This window comes from Halichoerus grypus, chromosome 1, assembly GCF_964656455.1.
Source record: "Halichoerus grypus chromosome 1, mHalGry1.hap1.1, whole genome shotgun sequence".
In the NCBI taxonomy this organism is placed as follows: Eukaryota; Metazoa; Chordata; class Mammalia; order Carnivora; family Phocidae; genus Halichoerus; species Halichoerus grypus.
Window position 1 is genome coordinate 200,163,296 of NC_135712.1, and position 21,700 is coordinate 200,184,995.

The 21,700-nt window shown below is 42.3% G+C and overlaps 1 protein-coding gene across 2 annotated transcripts in view; it reads left to right on the top strand.

Moving 5' to 3' along the window:
- The window catches only part of SCAP (SREBF chaperone), a 68,763-nt gene that overhangs the window by 15,047 nt on the left and 32,016 nt on the right, over window positions 1–21,700 (top strand). For both annotated transcript variants that reach the window (XM_036078799.2, XM_078078718.1), the window contains exon 2: window positions 18,541–18,760. In XM_036078799.2, coding sequence (XP_035934692.1) covers window positions 18,639–18,760 — 122 coding nt within the window. In that variant the 5' untranslated portion in view covers window positions 18,541–18,638. The remainder of the gene's footprint in view (window positions 1–18,540; window positions 18,761–21,700) is intronic.

Below are 21,700 nucleotides of genomic sequence, written 5' to 3' on the forward strand. Positions count from 1 at the left end.
TTTTGGGTAAATACTTAATAGTGTAATTGCTAGGGGTGCCTGGGTGGCTCAGTTGGTTAAGCGACTGCCTTCGGCTCAGGTCATGATCCTGGAGTCCTGGGATCGAGTCCCGCATCGGGCTCCCTGCTCAGCAGGGAGTCTGCTTCTCCCTCTGATCCTCCCCCCTCTCATGTGCTCTCTCTCTCTCTCATTCTCTCTCTCTCAAATAAATAAATGAAATCTTTAAAAACAAAATAGTGTAATTGCTAGATCATCGGGCAGTTCTGTTTTTAATTTTTTGAGGAACCTCCATTGGTTTGAGGAACCACTGTTTTCCACAGCGGCTACACCAGTTTGCATTCCCATCAACAGTACCCGAGGGTTCCTTTTTCTCTACATCCTTGCCAACACCTGTTTTTTTCTTGTGTTTTTGATTTTAGCCATTCTTACAGGTATGAGGTGATATTGTGGTTTTGATTTGCATTTCCATTATGATGAGTGATGTTGAACATCATTTCATGTCTGTTGGCCTTCTGGATGTCTTCTTTGGAGAAATGTCTGTTCATGTCTCTTGCCCATTTTTGAATTGGATTGTTTGTTTTTTGGGTGATGAGTTTTATAAGTTCTTAATATATTTTGGATACTTATGTTTAAAAGGATATGTCGTTTGCAGGTATCTTCTTCCATTTTGTAGGTTACCATTGAGTTGATTGTTTCCTTCACTGTGTAGAAGCTTTTTATTTTGATGTCCCAATAGTTTATAGTTTTGCTTTTGTTTCCCTTGCCTCAGGGGTCCTATCTAGAAAAAAGTTGCTAGAGCTGATGTCAGAGAAATTACTGCCTGTGCTCTTTTCTAGGATTTTTATGGTTTTAGGTCTCACATTTAGGTCTTTAATCAATTTTTTTTTTTTTTAAGATTTTATATATTTGCCAGAGAGACAGCCAGAGAGAGAACACAAGCGGGGGGAGCAGGAGAGGGAGAAGCAGGCTTCCTGCAGAGCAGGGAGCCCGATTCAGGGCTCGATCCCAGACCCTGGGATCATGACTTGAGCTGAAGGCAGACGCTTAACAACTGAGCCACCCGGCACCCCTTTAATCAATTTTTAACTTACTGTTTTGTATGGTGTAAGAAAGTGGTCCAGTTTTCCCAACACCATTGGTTGAAGAGACTGTCCTTTTTCCCATTGGATATTCTTTCCTGCTTTGTCAAAATTAATTGACCATATAATTGTGGGTTTATTTCTGTCTTCTCTATTCTGTTCCATTGATCTATGTGTCTGTTTTTGTGCTAGTACCATACTGTTTTGATTACTACAGGTTTGTAATATAACTTGAAGTCTGGAATTGTGATGCCTCCAGCTTTGCTTTTCTTTTTCAATATTGCTTTGGCTATTTGGGGTCTTTTGTATTTCCATACAAATTTTAGGATTATTGGTTCTAGCTTTGTGAAAAATGTTCTTGGTATTTTGATAGGGATTGCATTAAATGTGTAGATGGCTTTGGGTAGTTTAGACATTTTAACAATATTTGTTCTTCGAATCTATGAACATGGAATGTTTTTTCGTTTCTTTGTGTCATCTTTGATTTTTTTCATACAGGTCTTTTACTTGTTTCATTAGGTTTATTACTAGGTATCTTATTATTTTGGGTGCAGTTGTAAATGGGATTGTTTTCTTAATTTTTCTTTCTGCTGCTTTATTATGGTGTATAGAAATGCAACAGATTAGAGCGCCTGGGTGGCTCAGTTGGTTAAGTGTCTGCCTTTGGCTCAGGTCATGATCTCAGGGTCCTGGAATCGAGCTCCACATCAGGCTTCCTGCTCAGTGGGGAGTCTGCTTCTCCCTCTCCCTCTGTTCCTCCTCGCTGCTCATGCACTCACTTTCTCTCTCAAATAAGTAAGTAAAAAAACTTTTAAAAAATGCAACAGATTTCTATACATTGAATTTGTATCCTGTAACTTTACTGAATTCATTTATCAGTTCTAGCAGTTTTTGGGTGCAGTCTTCTGGGTTTTCTATATATAGTATCATGTCATCTGCAAATAGTGAAAGTTTGACTTCTTTCTTGCTGATTTGGGTTATTTCTTTTTGTTGTCTGTTTGCTGTGACTAGGACTTTCAGTACTGTGTTGAGTAAAAGTGGTGAGAGTGGATGTCCTTGTGTTGTTCCTCACCTTAGGGGAAAGGCTCTCAGTTTTTCCTCACTGAGGATGACATTAGCTGTGGGTTTTTCACGTATGGCGTTTATTATATTGAGGTATGTTCCTTCTAAACCTACTTTGTTGAGGGTTTTTATCTTGAGTGGATGTTGTACTTTGTCAAATGCTTTTTCTGGATCTATTGAAATGATCATATGGTTCTTACCCTTTCTCTTATTGATGTGATGTATTATGTTGATTGATTTGAGAATAGTGAACCACCCTTGCAACCCAGGAATAAATCCCACTTAATCGTGGTGAATAAGTTTTTTAAATGTATTGTTGGATTCGGTTTGCTAGTATTTTGTTGAGGATTTTTGTATCTGTGTTCCTCGGGGATATTGGCATGTAGTTCTCTTTTTTTGTGGTGTGTTTATCTGGTTTTGGTATCAGGGTAATGCTGGCCTCATAGAATAAGTTGAAAATTTTCCTTCCTCTTCTGTTTTTTGGAATAGTTTGAGAAGAATGGGTATTAACTCTTCTTTAAATGTTTGGTAGAATTTGCCTGTGAAGCCATCTGGTACCACACTTTTCTTTCTTTGGAGTTTTTTAATAACTAACTCAATTTCTTTGCGGGTAATAGATCTGTTTAAATTTTTTATTTCTTCCTGTTTCAGTTTTGGTAGGTTATATGTTTCTAATAATTTATCCATTTCTTCTAGGTTGCCCAATTTGTTGGCATATAATTTTTCATAATATTCTCTTTTCTGTGGTGTTTGTTGTTATTTCTCCTCTCTCATTTGTGATTTTATTTATTTGGGTCCTTTCTCTTTTTGTTTTGATAAGTCTGGCTAGAGATTTATCAATTTTATTGTTTGTTTGTTTTTTTCCCAAAGAAGCAGCTCCTGTTTTTGTTGATTTTTTTTTAGTTTCTATATCATTTATTTCTGCTCTAATCTTTATTACTTCCTTACTTCTGCTGGTTTTAGTTCTTTTTGTTGTTCTTTTTCTAGCTCCTTTAGGTGTAAGGCTAGGTTGTTTATTTGAGATTTTTCTTGCTTCTTGAGCAAGTAGGCCTGTATGGCTATAAAATTCCCTCTTAGAACTGCTTTTACTGCATCCCAAAGGTTTTGAACCATTGTGTTTTCATTTTCATTTGTTTCCATGTACTTTTTCATTTCTTCTTTTATTTCTCAGTTGACTCATTTATTGTTCAGTAGCATGTTATTTAACCCTTATGTATTTGTGGTCTTTCTAGATATTTTCTTGTGGTTGACTTCTAGTTTCATAGTGTTGTGGTCAGAAAAGATGCATGGTATGACTTTGATCTTTTTGAATTTGTTGAGGCTCGTTTTGTGGCCTAATTTGTGATCTCTTCTGGAGAATGTTCCATGTGCACTTGAAAAGAATGTGTATTCTACTGTTTTAGGATGGAATGCTCAGCATATATCTGTTAAATCCATCTGGTCCAGTATGTCATTCAAATCCCTTGTTTCCGTGTTGTTTTTCTGCTTAGATGATCTGTCCATTGATGTAAGTGGGGTGCTCAAGTCCCCCACTATTGTATTTTTAGTTAGTTTATGTTTCTTGTTTACTGTTTTATGTATTTGGAAGTTCCCATGTTGGGAGCATAAATATTTAAAATTGTTATATTTTCTTGTTGGATTGTTCTCTTCATTATAGTGTTCTTCTTTGTCTCTTGCTACAGTCTTTGTTTTAATGCCTATTTTGTCCGATATAAGTATTGCTACTCTGGCTTTGTTTTGACATCCATTTGCATGATAAATGTTTCTCCATCCCTTCACTTTCCAATCTGCAAGTGTCTTTAAGTATAAAATTAGTCTCTTGTAGGCGGCATGTAGATGGTTTTTTTTTTTAATTATTATTCATTCTGTTATCCTATGTCTTTTTATTGGAGTGTTTAGTCCATTTACATTTAAAGTAATTATTGATAGGTATGTATTTATTGCTATTTTATTACTTGTTTTGTGGTGGTTTCTGGAGATTTTCTCTGATCCTTTCTTTCATGGTATGCTAATTTTCTTTGGTGCTGTATTTGGATTTCTTTCTCTATATTCTTTGCTTATTTCTTAGTGGCTTTTGATTTGTGGTTACCATTAAGTTTGTAAATTATATTTTCTGCACATAGCAGTTTATATTAGGTTGATAGACATATAAGTTGGTTTGTTTTTTTTTAAGATTTTTTTATTTATTTGACACAGAGAGAGACACAGCGAGAGAGGGAACAGAAGCAGAGGGAGTGGAGAGGGAGAAGCAGGCTCTCCTCTGAGCAGGGAGCCCGATGCGGGGCCCGATCGCAGGACCCTGGGATCATGACCTGAGCTGAAGGCAGACGCCCTCCAATGACTGAGCCACCCAGGCGCCCTGACATAGAAGTTTGAACCCATTCTTTACTCTTCCCCATGTTTTAGGTATATGATGTCATATTTTACATCCTTTTATTTTATGTTTCTTGACTGATTTTTTTACAGAAATATTTCTTTTTATTGCTTTTGTGTTCCTACCTTCATGCTATTGGTTTTGGCCTTTCCTTTCCACTCAGAGTCCCCTTTAATGTTTCTTGCAGGGCTGGTGTAGTGGTCACGAACTCCTTTAGTTTTTGTTTGTCTCCTTCAATTCTGAATGAATGCCTTCCTGGACAGAGTATTCTTGGCTGCAGGTTTTTCCCATTCAGCACTTTGAATATATCATGCCCCTCCTTTCTGGCTGGGAAGGTTTCTGCTGAAAAATCCACTGTTGGCCTTATGGGGTTTTTTTTGTATGTAACTATTTTCTTATGTCTTGCTGTTTTTAATATTTTTTCTTTACTACTATATTTTGCCATTTTAATTACAATATGTTTTGGTGTGGATCTGCTTTTGTTGATTTTGTTGGGGGTTCTCTGTGCTTCCTGGATCTGGATGTCTGTTTTCTTCCCCAGATTAGGGATGTTTTCAGCTATTATTTCTTCATTTAAATTCTCTGCCCACCTTTCTTTCTCTCCTTTTTCTGGGACTCCTATAATACGAATGTTATTATGTTTGATGGAGTCACTGAGTTCCCTAAGTCTGTTCTTGTTTTGTATAATTCTTTTTTCTCTATTTTGTTAAACTTGATTACTTCCCATTACTCTGTCTTCTAGGTCATTAATTCATTTCTCTGCTTCTTCCAGCTTGCTGTTCATTACATCAGGTGTGTTTCTCATTTCATTTATTGAGCCCTTTATCTCTGCTATGTTATTCCTTAGCTCTGTGTTAATGGTTTCACTGATGTCCTCTGCTCTTAAGTCCCGTGAGTATCCTTATGATCATTGCTTTAGGTTTTTTGTGTGTGTGTTTTTGTTTTTTTTTTTAGGTAAGTTCTATGCCCAATGTGGGGCTTGAACTCATGACCCTGAGATGAAGAGTGGTGTGCTCTACCAACTGAGCCAGCCAGATGCCCCATGATCATTGCTTTAAATTCTTCATCAGGCATGTTACTTATATCTGTTTCACTCAAGTATCTGACCATGGTTTTATCCTGTTCTTTCATCTGGGACAAATTCCTCTGCCTTCTTATTTTGTCTAAATTTCTGTGCCTGTTTCTCAGTGTTAGGAAAGTCAGCTACATCTCCTGTTCTTGAGTGTAATGGCTTTATGAAGAAGAGATCATGTAGTGCCCTGCAGTGTGGTGTCCCGTTTCTAGGACCTGGTACTTCTGGGACTGTCTCCAGTGTGTGCTATGTGTGCTCTGTTGTTGTATCCTGGCCACTTTATCCTTCGGGCTAGTTTTCTGCAGAGGCTTTCTTTGCCTATCATGGGCAGGGTTTGGTGCCTGGCCTGAATGTGGCACTTTTTAACTTGGTGTGTTTTGGCCTGCTTGTGAAATGAGACCTGTTGCTGCTGCCACTGGAATTGACGCCTCACAAAACTCGGTTGGGAGACATGGTGTGGTAGGGGTTTGGGCCAGTTTTCTAGGGAAGGGCGCCTCCCTCCCCCTGTGCTGGGACTGAGGCAAGCATGACTGGGAAGGGCCGTTCCACCTGAGTGCCGGGAGGTGGGTTGTGGGAGGGAGCTTGGTGTAAGCAAATTAGGTAGGGAGTGTGGTCACTGCACTGGTTCCTGGTGGTGGCTCTGTGTTTATGCTGAGGGGAGGAGGAGGGAAATGGCGCTGTCCAGTTCCTGTGTTCCTGGCGGGAGAGAGGGTGTCTCTGTGAATGCTGCCTCTCTAGGACATGCTCCCAGATGAGCAGCTGACCTCCCCACTGTGTGCCCCAGGCACTCTTCAGATCACTGTTTCTAGGCTGTATGTCTGCAGGCTATTTGCCTTGTCTCTTCTCCAAGAGCAGCCCAGTGTCCTCTCAGCCCTTCCAGAGCCAAGCATGCTGACCTTTAAAACTCCAGGCTTTAAGCCCCAGTGGTTGCAAGAACTCACGAGATTCAGGCCGTCTTGCTTTCCAAGGCAGTTGCTACAGGGATTTGTTTTCCCTGTGCACTCCAGCGTGTACTAGTCTGTCTCTTGCCCTTCTTGCCTGTGGCTCCCTCCCCACTGCAGTAGCCACTATCCATTTCTCTACCCAACTGCATCTCTGCACTTCCTACCTTTGATGTGGTCTCTTCTCTACCTTTAGTTTTGGAGTTTTTTCTGTCAGTTTTCAGATCAATTTCTGGGGTACTGAAGATAATTTGATAGTTATCTAGTTGTATTTGTGAGACGAGGAAGCCCATCTTCCTCAGTCAATCTCTTATAGCATTTTGAATACATCATCCCATTCTCTCTTAGCCTATAGTGTTTCTGCTGAGAAATCCACTGATAGCTTTATGGGGGTTTCCTTGTATGTGAAGAATTTTTGTTCTCTTGTTGCTTTAAAAATTTTCTCTGATTTTAGATGGCTTTATTATAGTCTGTCTTGGAGAAGATCTTTTTGGGGACCAATGAGCTTTATGAATGTGGATGTCTAAATCTCTCCCCAGACTTGGGAAGGCCTCAGCCATTATTTCTTTAAATAAGCTTTCTGTCCCTTTCTTCTCTTTTTCTTCTGGGATGCCAGCAATGCTTAGATAGTTTCTCTTGATGGTATCTCATAATTCACATGGGCTTTCTTCACTTTTGTTATTTTTGTTGTTGTTCTCCTCTGGATAATTTCAAGTGACCTATGACTTCACAGATTCTTCTGCTTTGATCACATCTGTTGTTGGTGCTCTCTACTGCATTTGTCATTTCACTCATTGCATTCTTCACCTCTAGGATTTCTGTTTGGATGTTTTTTATAATTTCTATCTCTCTGTTAAACTTCTTGTTTTGTTTGTGTATTGTTTACTGATTTCATTGAATTGTTTTTCTATTTCCCTATAGCTCACTAAGCTGAATTCTTTATTAGGTAGATTGCAGATCTCTATTTCTTTGGGGTCAGTTACTGGAAAATTACTGTGTTCCTTTGGTGATGTCTTGTTTCCTTGATTTCATGTTCCTGGATATCTTGTGTTGCTGTCTTTGCATTTGAAGAAGCAGTCACCTTCTCCAGCCTTGACTGATTGGCCTTGGGAGAGAAATATCTTCTGTCAGCCTGCTGGGGATCCTGAGGCTTTCCCAGTGAATGACAATTGTATTATCAGATATTCCAAATGCTTTTATCTTTCTTTTTTTTTTAAAGTAGGTTCCACGCCCAGCATGGAGCCAGTTGCAGGGCTTGACCTCAACGACCCTGAGATCAAGACCTGAGCTGAGATCAAGAGTCAGATGCTTAATTTAAGAAACAAAACAGATGAACATAGGGGAAGGGAAGGAAAAATAAAAAAAGTTAAAAACAGAGAGGGAGGCAAACCATGAGAGACTCTTAACTCTAGGAAACAAACTGAGGGTTGCTGGAGGGATGGTGGGTGGGGGGATGGGGTAACTGGGTGGTGGGCATTAAGGTCACTTGATGTAATGAGCACTGGGTGTTAGAGGCAACTGATCAATCACTGAATTCTACTCCTTTTTTTTTTTTTTTAAGATTTTATTTATTTATTTGACAGAGACACAGAGAGGGAGGAAACATAAGCAGGGGGAGTGGGAGAGGGAGAAGCAGGCGTCCCGCAGAGCGGGGAGCCCGATGTGGGGCTCGATCCCAGAACCCTGGGATCATGACCTGAGCCGAAGGCAGACGCTTAACGACTGAGCCACCCAGGCACCTCCTGAATTCTACCCATGCAACTAATAATATAGTATATGTTAACTAGATTGAATTAAAAAAGAGAGAGATGCTTAACTGACTGAGCCATCCAGGTGCCCCTCCAAATGCTTTTTAAATGGTTATCACATTTTAGAATCAACCTATACAAAATGTGCAGGAGATTTTTGTAACAGTTAAAAAATAAATGTAAATGTTGACAACATATAAAGAGATCAGCATCACAGTAACTAAAATCAGAAATACATTCCAGGGGGTGCCTGGGTGGCTGAGTCGTTAAGCATCTGCCTTTGGCTCAGGTCATGATCCCAGGGTCCTGGGATCGAGCCCCGCATTGGGCTCTCTGCTCAGCGGGGAGCCTGCTTCTCCCTCTCCCACTCCCCCTGCTTGTGTTCCCTCTCTCGCTGTGTCTCTCTCTGTCAAATAAATAAATAAAATCTTTAAAAAAAAGAAAAAGAAATACATTCCAGTACTACTTGAATATAAATATATGTGTACTACTTTTATAATTGAAAAGCAATCACTGTTGTGGCTGGTAATGGAGAACTTTAGGGTAATACTCTGTTTCTTGATGCGAGTGTTGTTGAGGTTAAATGGCTTTATTTACTTTCATGGAGCTGTATGCTTGTAATCTGTATACTTTTTTGCAATATTTTATGCTAAACTTAAAAAGTTTAAAATAAAAAAGGCAGTACTCATAAAAAATGTAAAAGTACAGAAAGTTGACTTAAAATATCTTTCCACAGGGGCGCCTGGGTGGCTCAGTCGTTAAGCGTCTGCCTTCGGCTCAGGTCATGATCCCAGGGTCCTGGGATCGAGCCCTGCATCAGGCTCCCTGCTCCGCGGGAAGCCTGCTTCTCCCTCTCCCACTCCCCCTGCTTGTGTTCCCTCTCTCACTGTCTTTCTCTGTCAGATAAATAAATAAAATCTTTAATAAATAAATAGATAAATAAATAAATAAAATATCTTTCCACATACTTCATACCACATGAAGACCAACAACCAGTACTAACATTTCCCTCCATTCTTCTGGTGTGCATTTTTTGCCTATAACCTTTATTTCATGATTGCAGACTATAAAAACAATACATGCTGTGTGTGAAAAACTTGTTAAACACAGTAAGGCACTACCTACTTCCCACAGTGGAGTGATGATATGTTTGACAGGTGCCAACAGGCGTAGGATAGCAATTAAGTTTCTTTAATGGCAAAGAATCCAGGAATTTATGAAGATATTTACATTAAGAAATGAAAGGGTTCTGATTCTGGTCAAGATGTAGTAAGCACATTCTATCTTTTCTCTCTGACTGAATCCAACTAAAATCCCTGGGTAGACTGCGTGGATCAGCAGAGTACCCTGAAAGATAAATGATGGCAGATGGATTGGGGAAGGAAACTGTTTTTATTTTTTGTTTCCATAGAATTCCTTCCAGACTGGACTCAAAGGTAGCACAAAACCTGGAACTGGGCACTGGGTGCAGACAGAAGAAAGTCGAAGAGAATCCCCAGGAAAGGGGATTCCTATGGATCAGGGAATAGAGATGGAGGAAGAGAATCTCTTGTTTTCTGTTTGCTCCCCCCCCATTTTCTCCTGCCCCAGGCCCCATGAAATTCTGTAGCAGCAGAGGCAGCAGTGACATTGGCAGCCAGATGGGAGACGAATCCTTTAATTTAGAGGGATTATGGTTCCAAGAGCATGGAGAGAGATTCACTGATTTTGTTTTCTGTCTCTTCTCACCACTTGACCCTAGAGGCAATCACAGTTGTGGTAGGTGCTCAGCAGATAAACTAAAGCTTTACCTTTCTAGCCAGAAGACTGGGAAAGGGGCCTCTGGGAGCTGGAAAGTGTCAGGAAGATTGCAGAGAGGAAGGAAGTTCACAAAGGGAACCCATAGTATTGTGCATGAATTCCTGGGCTCTCCTTTGAAATAGCATGTATGCATCTGACTCTAAACAGCATACCGAGAGCCTTGAAGACTCAACCGTGGAGTAGACTACTGCCCAAGTCCTGTGCTGGCCACTGCATGGTATGTCTGGGACCTAATCAAGTTAATTACTGTTAAAATGAACAAAAATCCAACATTTTCCATTGCACCTAAACAAGATCCAGATTAACATAGCATAATATCTAGAAATTCAAAATTGCTCCACATATGAAGAATCAGGAAAATCTTACTGTCTCCTGAGGAGAAAGGACGGTCAACAGATGGGAACCATGAGATGATATAGATGTTGGGATTAGCAAAGACTTTAAGGCAGAAAGTAGAATTAAAATATAATTAAAACCTCCTTTTAAGAAGTGAGGGTGAACACTCTTGAAACAAATGGAAGGGGCGCCTGGGTGGCTCAGTCTGTTAAGCGTCTGCCTTCGGCTCAGGTCATGATCCTGGCGTCCTGGGATCGTGCCCCACATCGGGCTCCCTGCTCAGCGGGGAGTCTGCTTCTCCTCTGACCCTCTCTCCTCTTGTGCTCTGTCTCTCGCTCTCTCTCACTCTCTCAGATAAATAAGTCTTTAAAAAAAAGGGGGGGGGCGCCTGGGTGGCTCAGTTGTTAAACGTCCACCTTCGGCTCAGGTCGTGATCCCAGGGTTCTGGGATCAAGCCCCACATCAGGCTCCCTGCTCGGCGGGAAGCTTGCTTCTCCCTCTCCCACTCCTCCTACTTGTGTTCCTTGCTCTTGCTATCTCTCTCTGTCAAATAAATAAATAAAATCTTTTTTAAAAAAGAAATGGAAAATTAGATATTTAAATTTAAAATTGGAAAATTTATAAGTAAAACTAAATTTAAAAATTCATGAAATGACCTCAGTAACAGAGTGGGGGTAACAGAAGAGTCAGTTAACTCAAAGAGCAATGAGAATGATCCAGTCCAACCCAGCAGGAATTAAACTTAGGAAAAGTACACAGAGCTGCAGGGAGTTCTGGGACAGTAACAGAGGGCTTAGCTTTCATGTCATGGAAATCCCAAAAGGAGAGGCGATAGAGTGGTACAGAAAACTGAAGAAATTATGGAAAGGAAGAAATAAATGTGTCCCTGTTTTGCAGATGACATAATAATCTACTTAGAACTTCCCAAGGAATCCATGAAAAAGACTCTAGGTAAAATAGTTTTGAATGGGAAGAATCACAGTACTCATTTCAAGATGTATTTTATAGCTACAGTAATCAAGACTGTGTAGTATTAGTAGAGTGATAGATAGATCACTGGAACCGAACAGGAAACCCAGAAATAGACCCACATAAGTACAGCCACTGCTTTTTGACTGAATGTTTGTGAGTCCCCCAAATTCACATGTTAAAATCCTAACCCCAGTGTGATGCTACTAGGAAGTGGGGGACTTTGGGGCTGATTAGGTCGTGGGGGTGGAGCCCTCACAAATGGGATCAGTGCCCTCATAAAAGGGACCCCAGAGAGCTCTGACTCTCCTTTCTGCCATGTGAAGACACGAAAGGTGGCCATCTGTGAACCAGGAAGTGGGCCCACCCCAGAAATGTAATCTACTATGGCCTTGATTTTGGGTTTCCCAGCCTCTAGAACTGTGAGAAATAAGTGTATGTTGTTTAAGCCACCCAGTGCATGGTATTTTTGTTATAGAAGCTCAAACAGCCTAAGATGTGCCAAAGCAATTCAGTGGAGGAAAGGTGGTCTTTTCAACAGTTGGTGCTGTAAAAATTCGATATCCATGGCGGGGGGTGGGGTGCGGAGAACAACCCAGGCCTAAGCTTCACATCTTCTACAAAAAGTAATTCAAATGGATCATAGATTTAGTTGTAAAACTATAAAAAAAAGGGAAAAAATCAGAAATTTCAGAAGTACAGATTGGTAAAGAATTCTTATATGTGACAAGTAAAGCATGATCCATAAAAGAAAAAAAATGGGTAAATTAGATTTCATCGAAATTAGAAACTTTGATTCTATCAAAGAGTTTGTGGAAAGAATAAAAAAAAGACAAGCTACAGACAAAGACTCATATCAAAACATATCAAAGACTCATATTGAAAGAACATAAGGAAATCTCAACAATAATTCCTAAATACCCAGTGGATCAAAGAAGAAAGCACAAGAGAAATGAGAAAATACTTTGAGATGAATGAAAACAAAAATCACAACATATGGAAGCTTATGGGATGCAGCTGAAGTCGTGTTTGGTGGGAAACTTACAGCTGTAAATGCCTATAATGTATGGTGACTAACATAATAAAATAAAATTAAAAAAAAAAAAGGAGGAAGATATCAGGTCAGTAAGCTCAACTATTAACTACTTTAAGAAACTAGAACAGGAAGAGTACCATAAACCTGAGGCAAACAGAAGGAAGAAAAGAATAAAGACTAGAGTAGAAACAAATGAATAGAGAATAGGAAAACCAGAGTAAGTAAAACCAAAAATTGATTCTTTTAAAAGATCAACAAAATTGGCGAACCTTCAGCCACAATGACCAAGAAAATAAGATTCGAATTACTAGAATTACTAATGAAAGTGGGGACATTACCACCAACCTTCCAGAAATAGAAATGATTGTAAGGAAATACTATGAACAGTAAATAAATGCCAATAAGTTAGTTAGCCTAGATGAGATGGACAGATCCTGAAACATACAAAGAAAACTTACTAAAGAAGGAATAGAGGGGTGCCTCCCCCCCATGCTCTCTCTCTAAAATAAATAGATAAAAAATAGAAAAAAAATTTTTTTTAAGAGAGCGAGAGAGAGAAGGGGGTTGGTGGGGGGGAAGGGCAGAGGGGGAGAGAGAATTCAAGCAGGCTCCACGCCCAGTGCAGACCCTGATGCAGGGCTCAATCTCTCACAACCCTGAGATCATGACCTGAGCCCAAATCAAGAGTTGGACACTTAACCGACTGAGCCACCCAAGTGCCCTAAGAAAAAATAGAAAATCTGAATAGCAGGAAACAGGGAAAGAGATTGAGTTAATTTTAAAACTTCCCACTTAAAAACAAAAATGGGTGCCTGGGTGGCTCAGTTGGTTGTGTCCAACTCTTGATCTCAGCTGAGGTCTTGGTCTCAGGGTTGTGAGTTCAAGACCCATGTTGGGCTCCACACTGGGTGTGGAGCCTACATAAAACAACAACAACAACAAATATCTGAATGTTTGTGAGTCCCCCAATTAATAAAAGCCCAATATCTGATGGCTTCACTAGTGAATTCTGTCAAATGTTTAAAGATTTATCATGAATTCTTCCAAAAAATTAGGAGGGAGCACTTCCAAGTCATCTTGGAATGAGATGGAACGAGGCCGGCATTATCCTAATACCAAAGGTAGGCAAAGACATCCTAAAGAAGGAAAACTGCAGACCAGTATCCCTTATGAATATAGACATAGTAGCCCTTAGCCAAGACTACCAACATTTAGAAGGATGATACCCAGTGATACAAAGTTGGTTCAACATGGATACAATAACTCAGCCTTTGTAATATACCTTATTAGTAAGATAAATAAAAAATCACAAGACTATCTCAAAAGACACACAAAAAACCATAATACCCTTTAATTAAAAAAAAAAAAAAACTCTTGGGGCGCCTGGGTGGCTCAGTCAGTTAAGCATCTGACTCTTGATTTCAGCTCAGGTCATGATCTCGGGGTTGTAAGATCAAGCCCCACACTGGGCTATGCAGGGCGTAGAACCTGCATAAGATCCTCTTTCTCCCTCTACCCACCCCTAAAAAAAAAAAAAAACTCTCTTAATCTCAGGAAACAAACTGAGGGTTGCTGGAGTGGAGGGTGGTAGGAGGGATGGGGTGGCTGGATGATGGACGTTGGGGAGGGTATGTGTTGTGAGCACTGTGTATTGTGTAAGAATGATGAATCACAGACCTGTACCCCTGAAACAAATAATACATTATATGTTAATAAAAAAAATACCCTCTCAAACTAGGAATAGAAGGGGTCTTTCTCAACCTGGTAAAGGCATCTATGAAAAACTTTGACATAATATCTCATTTAATGGTAAAAGACTGAATGTTCTCTTCGTAAGCTCAGGAGTAAGATGAGGATTCATTCTTACCACTACAATTCAACATTGTACTAAAAGTTCTAGCCAAGACACAGGTTTTTTTTCTTTTCTTTTTTTTTTTTTTAAAGATTTGATTTTATTTATTTGACAGAACGTGAGAGAGGGAACACAAGCAGGGGGAGTGGGAGAGGGAGAAGCAGGCCTCCCGCCGGGCAGGAAACCTGATGTGGGGCTCGATCCCAGGACCCTGGGATCATGACCTGAGCCGAAGGCAGATGCTTAACGACTGAGCCACCCAGGTGCCCCTTTTTTTTCTTTTTAAAAAAAAATTTATTATTGTAATAAAACACATAAAATTGACCATCTTGACCATTTTAAGTATATAGTTTAGTAGTGTTAGTATTTCACATTGTTGTGGAATAGATCTCTAGAACTTTTTCATCTTACAATACTGAGAGTGAGATTCTAACACATTTGTTTTTATTATGTATTATTTAATTACTTTATTTATTTATTTTTTTTTTTAAAGATTTTGTTTATTTATTTGACAGAGAGAGATACACAGCGAGAGAGAGAACACAAGCAGGGGGAGTGGGAGAGGGAGAAGCAGGCCTCCCGCAGAGCAGGGAGCCCGATGCGGGGCTCGATCCCAGGACCCTGGGATCATGACCTGAGCCGAAGGCAGACGCTTAACAACTGAGCCACCCAGGCGCCACCTATTTAATTACTTTAGCAACCTTATTTAGTCAAGACAGCTTTATAAGGAAAACAAATAAAAGGCATCCAGATTAGAAAAAAAGAAATTAACTCTGTTTGCAAATGACATGATCTCGTGTATATAACATCCTATGGTGTATACAGACACATGGCAGAGAGGCACGTGTTCAGTGTCACTAGTCATTAGGGAAATGTAATTTAAGACCCAGTTAGTTATCAGTATACACCTGTTAGCACAGCCAAAATAAAAAATAGTGGAAATACCAAATGATGGCAGATGAGAAGAAACAGAATCTCATATGCTGCTGGTGGAAATATAAAATGGTACAAGCACTCTGGAAAATATTTTGACAGTTTCTTAGAAAATTTCAACATGCCATAGTACCTAGCAGTTCCACTTCTAGGCATTTATTCCAGAGAAATGGGATAGTCAGTAAACCTTTGTGGTAAAAACAAGCATGATAGGTCTAGTGTGGCTGAAGCTTGGGGGAGATGGTGAGTATTTTCAACAAATGATCCTGAAAAGCTGTGGGACAGAGACTATATATAGTTTTTTTTAATCTTTTTTCCTATTACCTCCACCTCCCTTGGGTCTTTGGCACGTTTATTTTTCTTGGTTGATTTTTTTTTAAAGATTTTATTTATTTATTTGACACAGAGAGAGAGATGCAGTGTAGAGGGAACACAAACAGGGGGAGTGGGAGAGGCAGAAGCAGGCTTCCCGCTGAGCAGGGAGCCCGATGCGGGGCTTGATCCCAGGATCCCAGAATCATGACCTGCGCTGAAGGCAGACGCTTAATGACTAAGCCACCCAGGTGCCCCTCTTGGTTGATTCTTAATAAGTGTGAGTTGGTTGATGAGAATTTTAAAAGTTGAGTGGTGAATATAGGCATAAAAAGATCATTTTTTTTTAAATCTTATGATAATATGTTGTATATATGTGGATTTTTCTGAAATTTTCACATGTATTTTCCTATCTGGGGCCCGTTCAGAACTGTAGGCATCTCAAGCAAGCTGATGACAAAGTGGGATGAGCCTGCCTCCCCAGTCTGTCCTCACGGACTGACGCATTCCATTCCTAGCGCCCTTTATTTTCTGAGCCAGAGTGTCTGACTTGATCCAGGCTTGTCCTCTATAGAATTCCTCAGGGCTGTTCTGACTGGTTCTAGGAGTTTTTTTCTTTATGTGGACAGCTCTATAATTTAGGTGTCTAATAACAAACTCCTTTGTTTTTGCTTATAGTGGGGTCTCCCACAAAGGCAGGCAGCAGGATTGTTTATGTTTTCATGTAACGTACACTTAGGCCTCCCAGGCCTCCATCCTTTCCACGTGTTGTGTCTCTTTAAATTCAGGAAGCAGAGCTGTAGATTTTGATCTGAAGAAACCTGTAAGTATGGGGCAATGTAGGAAAAACAGGTTTTTGGATCAGGTTGTGTAAATTTTGCTTTGGAGTAGCTTTGCATTAAAATGTATACTGTGGAGTAGGGATGAATAACGTCTTCTCTTGGTAGGTTCAGGTAGGTTGGCTGTGTAATTAGAATTTGGATTTTTTTTTTTTTTTGCTTTATTTTCCAGATGCTGTGAAAATTAACAATGAGTATAACTGATAATATTAAGATCAGTGGGAGCTGAAATTAACTAAGATCGTGTCAGAAAGAGTTGTGTTTGCTGCAAACTGGAAGTGAATTAGATAGTTTTTTTCTCCTCTCTGTAGTTCCACTTGTAAAAGCTGGACTGCAGAGGTGGGGCCCCTACCCCTCCTGTGTTGCCGATGTGTGGACAGAGGAGGCGGAGAAGGAGATGGGGATTACAAAATCATAATTTTTTGGAGGGCTTGGTTTTGCGACACTTAAGAGATGTGAGACTTGTCAGAGGACTGAGGTTGGAAGAGATACAGTTGGTTTCTGGCCTTCAGTCTTCGGGGATCCTTGTGATAGTGTCTTTCTTCCCACAGGTGTACATCTCATCAGTGTTTGTTTTCCCACCCCCACCCCGGGGGCAGGATGGAGGGCCAGGGCACAGGAGCAGAAACACTGCTTCCCAGAGCCTGTGTGTACTCTGGGTGGTGAGCACTAGTGCGGGTCGCCCCCGGTGGGTGCTCTGCTAGAGACCTCTCTGACCTGCCGTGCTCTGGGTGAGCCTTGTGAGTGGCTGAGCCAGTGGAAACACCTCTGCTGGTTGGGCTGGCAGCTGCCACCTGCAGACTCCTCTCTCCCGAGCCTGTTGAGTTGACCCACAGAGGGTTCTATTTCCTAAGAAGATTGCTGGACTGGAAAACTGCATATGCATTTAAAGCTTGTGTTTCCTGGAAGGTGGAAGGGGTGTCAGCCATTCATCTTGTGAATTGGCTGTGGTGTGACTCCTTTTGCTTCTCCTTTCTGGTCTTGACGCTGCTGAAGAGTCACCTCTTTAGCCTAGGTTTCCATTAGTGAGCCTGATCAAGCCAGGACACAAGTGCGGGCACGTTCCCTATAACACAGACCAAAGAAAACGGCAACATGGACCAGAAGTGGGTTTATATGTGGGTAACAGCGGAGAGCTTGTAATGAAGGGAATTCTAGATCCCTGGGCCTTCTGCTGGAGTTTTCTATTCCGATTTTATTGGCTTAAGGTTTTCTACTTTCACACAGGCAGAAAGAGGATTTATTGGAAGGCTTTGGGATGGCTCACAGACTGGAAAGGAAGCTGCTGAGCCTCACCTTCAGAAAGGGCTGGCATCGGGGCAGCCATGGTCTCAGGGGCAGGAATCTCTGGGGGTTGAATAAGCACCACCACATCCAGTTCCTGCTTCTTTTTGCTCGGAAATCAAAGTCCAGGGACAGAGGCCCAACCAGCTGGCCTGCTGTGGGTCAGGGAGGGGCACCTTGACTGACAGCCTGTCCAGGCCCAATCCTGTGGAGAGAGGTGCTTCCCCTGGGCCACGAAGGGGCCAGCTGCTGGGCAGGCCGGGGCAGGAGCAGCTGCCTCACCAGGAGCAGCAGCTTCGCCTAATGCTGCTGCCACAGTGACATTTGTTTTCTGTCAGAGGCCTGGACTTTTTGCTGTTTCTGTGTTAAAGGCTGACTCCGCTGGGCATTCTTTACCAGTGAAACACTCTTTGTGCAAGAATGTGTTTTCCGAGGGGTCAGCCCTGTGTAGTTTTTCCCCAGGGATTTCTGTCAATCTGGCCTGTGCCCAGAGAAAGCTGGGGAGGATGTCCAGAACTCCCCTTTGTCAGAGAGCAGCTGAAGGTGATGTCGGTTACCCAGGGGTGCTTTCCTGTGCCACCTGTGGGAATAGTGCCCTCTCTCGGGAGTGGGCTTTTAGAAATGCCTGTATGAAAGAGGGTTGAGAGTTTATCATCAGAGCTGGAGGGGCAGTTTTTGGCCTCTTTGGTTAGACTGACTGAGAAACTGCCCACAGTTACTAAGAGCTGACCAGAGGGGAGGGGGGGGTGTGTGTGTGCGTGTGTGTGTGTGTTGGGACTGATGTCTCCAGACCTTGGATGTAGGCATCCTGAAACATGTCTCCAGCCACGCATCACAGCTACCTCCCCCAGCAGCCCCAGTGTGCAGAACCAGGACTCGTTGACTTTTCTCCCTTCTTGCCAGGTACCTGCAGATGGTGTCCATTGTCTGTGCTGTCCAGCGCACACCAGGCTGATCCATGGTCACTTTCCGGGATGGCAGCAAGGTGACTTCAGCTGAGGATGACCCTGACTGAAAGGCTGCGTGAGAAGATATCTGAGGCCTTCTACAACCATGGGCTGCTCTGCGCATCCTACCCCATCCCTATCATCCTCTTCACAGGGCTCTGCATCTTAGCCTGCTGGTATGTTTCTGAGTTGCGCTGGATATGGTGGGCCACTGTGTTGGGACAGTAGGTTTCCTAATCCTGATTGCTCTGTAGCCCTTGGACTGTGTATACTTTTTACACAATGTAACTGGAGGCTCATTGGAGCTGGTGGGTGTAGAGTTCACATCCTGGAGTGTTTAGCCACTAGACTGTAAACAGTCCAGGCTGGCCCCAACTTAGGGATTCACCAGATTTGTTCATGTCACTGGTAGTCTATTTCAAAATAATGTTTAGACACTTCTAAGAAACCAAAAGATAACTGAAAGGCATGATCTTTTAATATTCCTTTTCAACAGTGACAGTTTCATTTTGGTACCTGGTTAAGAGCAGGAGCATTTGAATGTTTTAAGACAAAGTCCATTTGAACAGTTCCTTGGACACCCTCATGCGGGCTCACCCAGAGACTTGGTTCTCTGCTCTCCAGTCGTTTTCTGGTGTTCACGAGGAGCGTCTCTCTGACCTCTTGCTGATTCTCAGGGCCTGCTGTGCTCCCCAACGACTGTCGTGCCTGCTGCAGCTGCCTTCGGTTCCCATCCGTCTGTCTGTCTGTTACAGGGCCTCACGGAAGCCGAGGCTTCGAGAAGGCTGCAGCCGATGATGACATGTAGAAGGACGGGCTTGGTGTAAGAGGATATCTGATGGCCTTTTTTGGCTCTAAAACACTTACAGCCATGAAAAGAGCCCACTGTGTTATCCTTGCCTCTGGAAAGGTTTCCACATTCTTTGTACATCTGACGTTTGTTAGATGTATTCAGTGCTGTGCTGGAAGGAGGGTGGTTCAGGACTGAGCTCCCAGTCGGGTTCTTAATGATCCCAAGTTCTTTTCTAATTAGGACTAAGAAAGATGAGTATCTTTCATTGAGAATTTCCTGTTGGTTGCTTCAGGCATATAATTAATCTCATCAATCCTCATAATAACCTTGGGAAGCAGTCCAGTTATATTTCCATTTAACCAAAGGAGGATGGTGGATTGGAGCCTTGTGTGGTCTACACAGTTAATAAGCAGGGACACTGGGCTTTAAATCTAGGCCTAGGGATTTCTGGTGTCTGCCCCCGTGGCACTCTGTCACCCTGACTCTCCTCGCTCTGGCTCAGTGTATTTGTACTGATGCTTAAATTTTGTTAAATTGTGTTGTAAAAGATAAGATACGGCTACATTCTATAGGAGATAAATTAGTAGAACCCAGCTCTTGTGTGTTTTTTTTTTTTTTCCTCTAATTTAATTAGCTTTTTAAAAATTTCTCAAGATCATACTTTTTAAAAGTCATCTCTGTCCTTCAAAATCATACTTTTCTAGGCCTGGCATATGTATTTCTCACACCTGAGCTAGCAACAGAATTACCTGGAGGCATGCACAACACGGATTGCCGGGCCTCGCCCCAGAGTTTCTCATTCATCAGGTCTGGGCTGGGTCCAAGAATTTTTGTCTCTGACAAGTTCCCAGGCCTGGGACCATGTGCTGAGAACCACTAGACTGTCTTTCTTGAAAATCTGTCTGCAACTCTACCACGGCTCTGCTAAAAGTGTTTTCTCTTTTTTGCTGATTTCTGAAGCAGCAGTTCATGGGGACACTCATGGTTATTATCCCTGGTATGGCCTTCTGTTGAGGGTGGTGGGACTGAGCTTCCCCTGCACTAAATCCTTAGGTCCTCAGTGGCCTCTGCACGTGGGAAGGTGATAAGAACTACTTGGTGGACGAGTACATTGGATTCAGCTTATATGCTGTGCGGTCAGTTTGAGTTGAGGAGGGTAGTTGTGATCCCCTTCCATGAAGATAACTCTAGCTACAGGAAGAGGAAAAGATGTTTCCTGTTTGCCATTCATCTTTGGATGTTGGGTGTTGCCAGCTGAGACTAGGCAGCGTCCTGGACACGCAGCAGCTGCTTGGGTGCCGTCGACCTTACCTTTGAATGAGTAATTTGCTGTTACACAAGTGTTTCGGAACAGACAGTCCTTGGATTTATGACGTGAGGGCCTCTGGTGTGAAAACCTTAGGAGATGGCTGTGGTCTCAAGTTTGGAGAGCGCCTTCTCGACTCAGGGTGAATTAGAATGGTCTGGAAGGTGGAGGAAGAGGCATATGTGATGATAGCAATATTTAACGACTAGAACAGCCCAGATGCAGCCAAGCCTGCCTTATATCCCACAGGTGCTCCTGGCTGAACATCAGTCCTGGGAAAGGGGTGGGCGAGGTTCGGGGTAGGACAGGGCTGATGGGAAGGCAAGGAAGACCGATCTTCTATGACTCCTAGCTTCATACGTCCTTTGGAACTTTCCCTTTCACATGTGCTATTCTGTTTGGTGCCTGACATCCTTAGAGGGGGTGGTTATGTCCTAGTTTTTTTCAAGATGATGAAACTAGCATGGAGAGCTGAGAAGTGGTGTTACAACTGGCAGGTCCTTGTGGGAAGCCCTGTACTTTCTCCACTTCACCAAGGTGATAGGAACTTTTTGAAGAATACTGTTTGGTGCTGATAGCTTTCATTGCAAGGAGTTTGCTCCCTGAATAGGAGCCTAAGAGAGATGGTCTCAGCTGCCATGGGCCAGGAGCAGGATCTGTAGGCAGGACCTGCCTAGACAAGAGCAGGGAGGCTTTTTGAGGTGTAGCCATGTGTAACGGGAGTTGAGGAGAGAGCACAAAGTTGGGTTTTATATCACTTAATAAAGATGGCCATAATATACGCCAAGCGCTGTGCCGGCCCAGTGACGTGCACACCATCCCTCTCCTCAAAAGTGCAGTCTGGCCCCGAGACACACAGCCGCAGTGCCGTCAGCCCATGTGACCTGGCTTTGGTGCAGAGGCAGACAGTGTCAGCGAGGCTTCTGGGGGAGCACTTCTGAGCCACACCCTGCAGGGAGAGTGAGGGGCATCTTCCTCGCCTCCTTTCCTGTTTATGGTCGTGGCCATCAGTCAGCT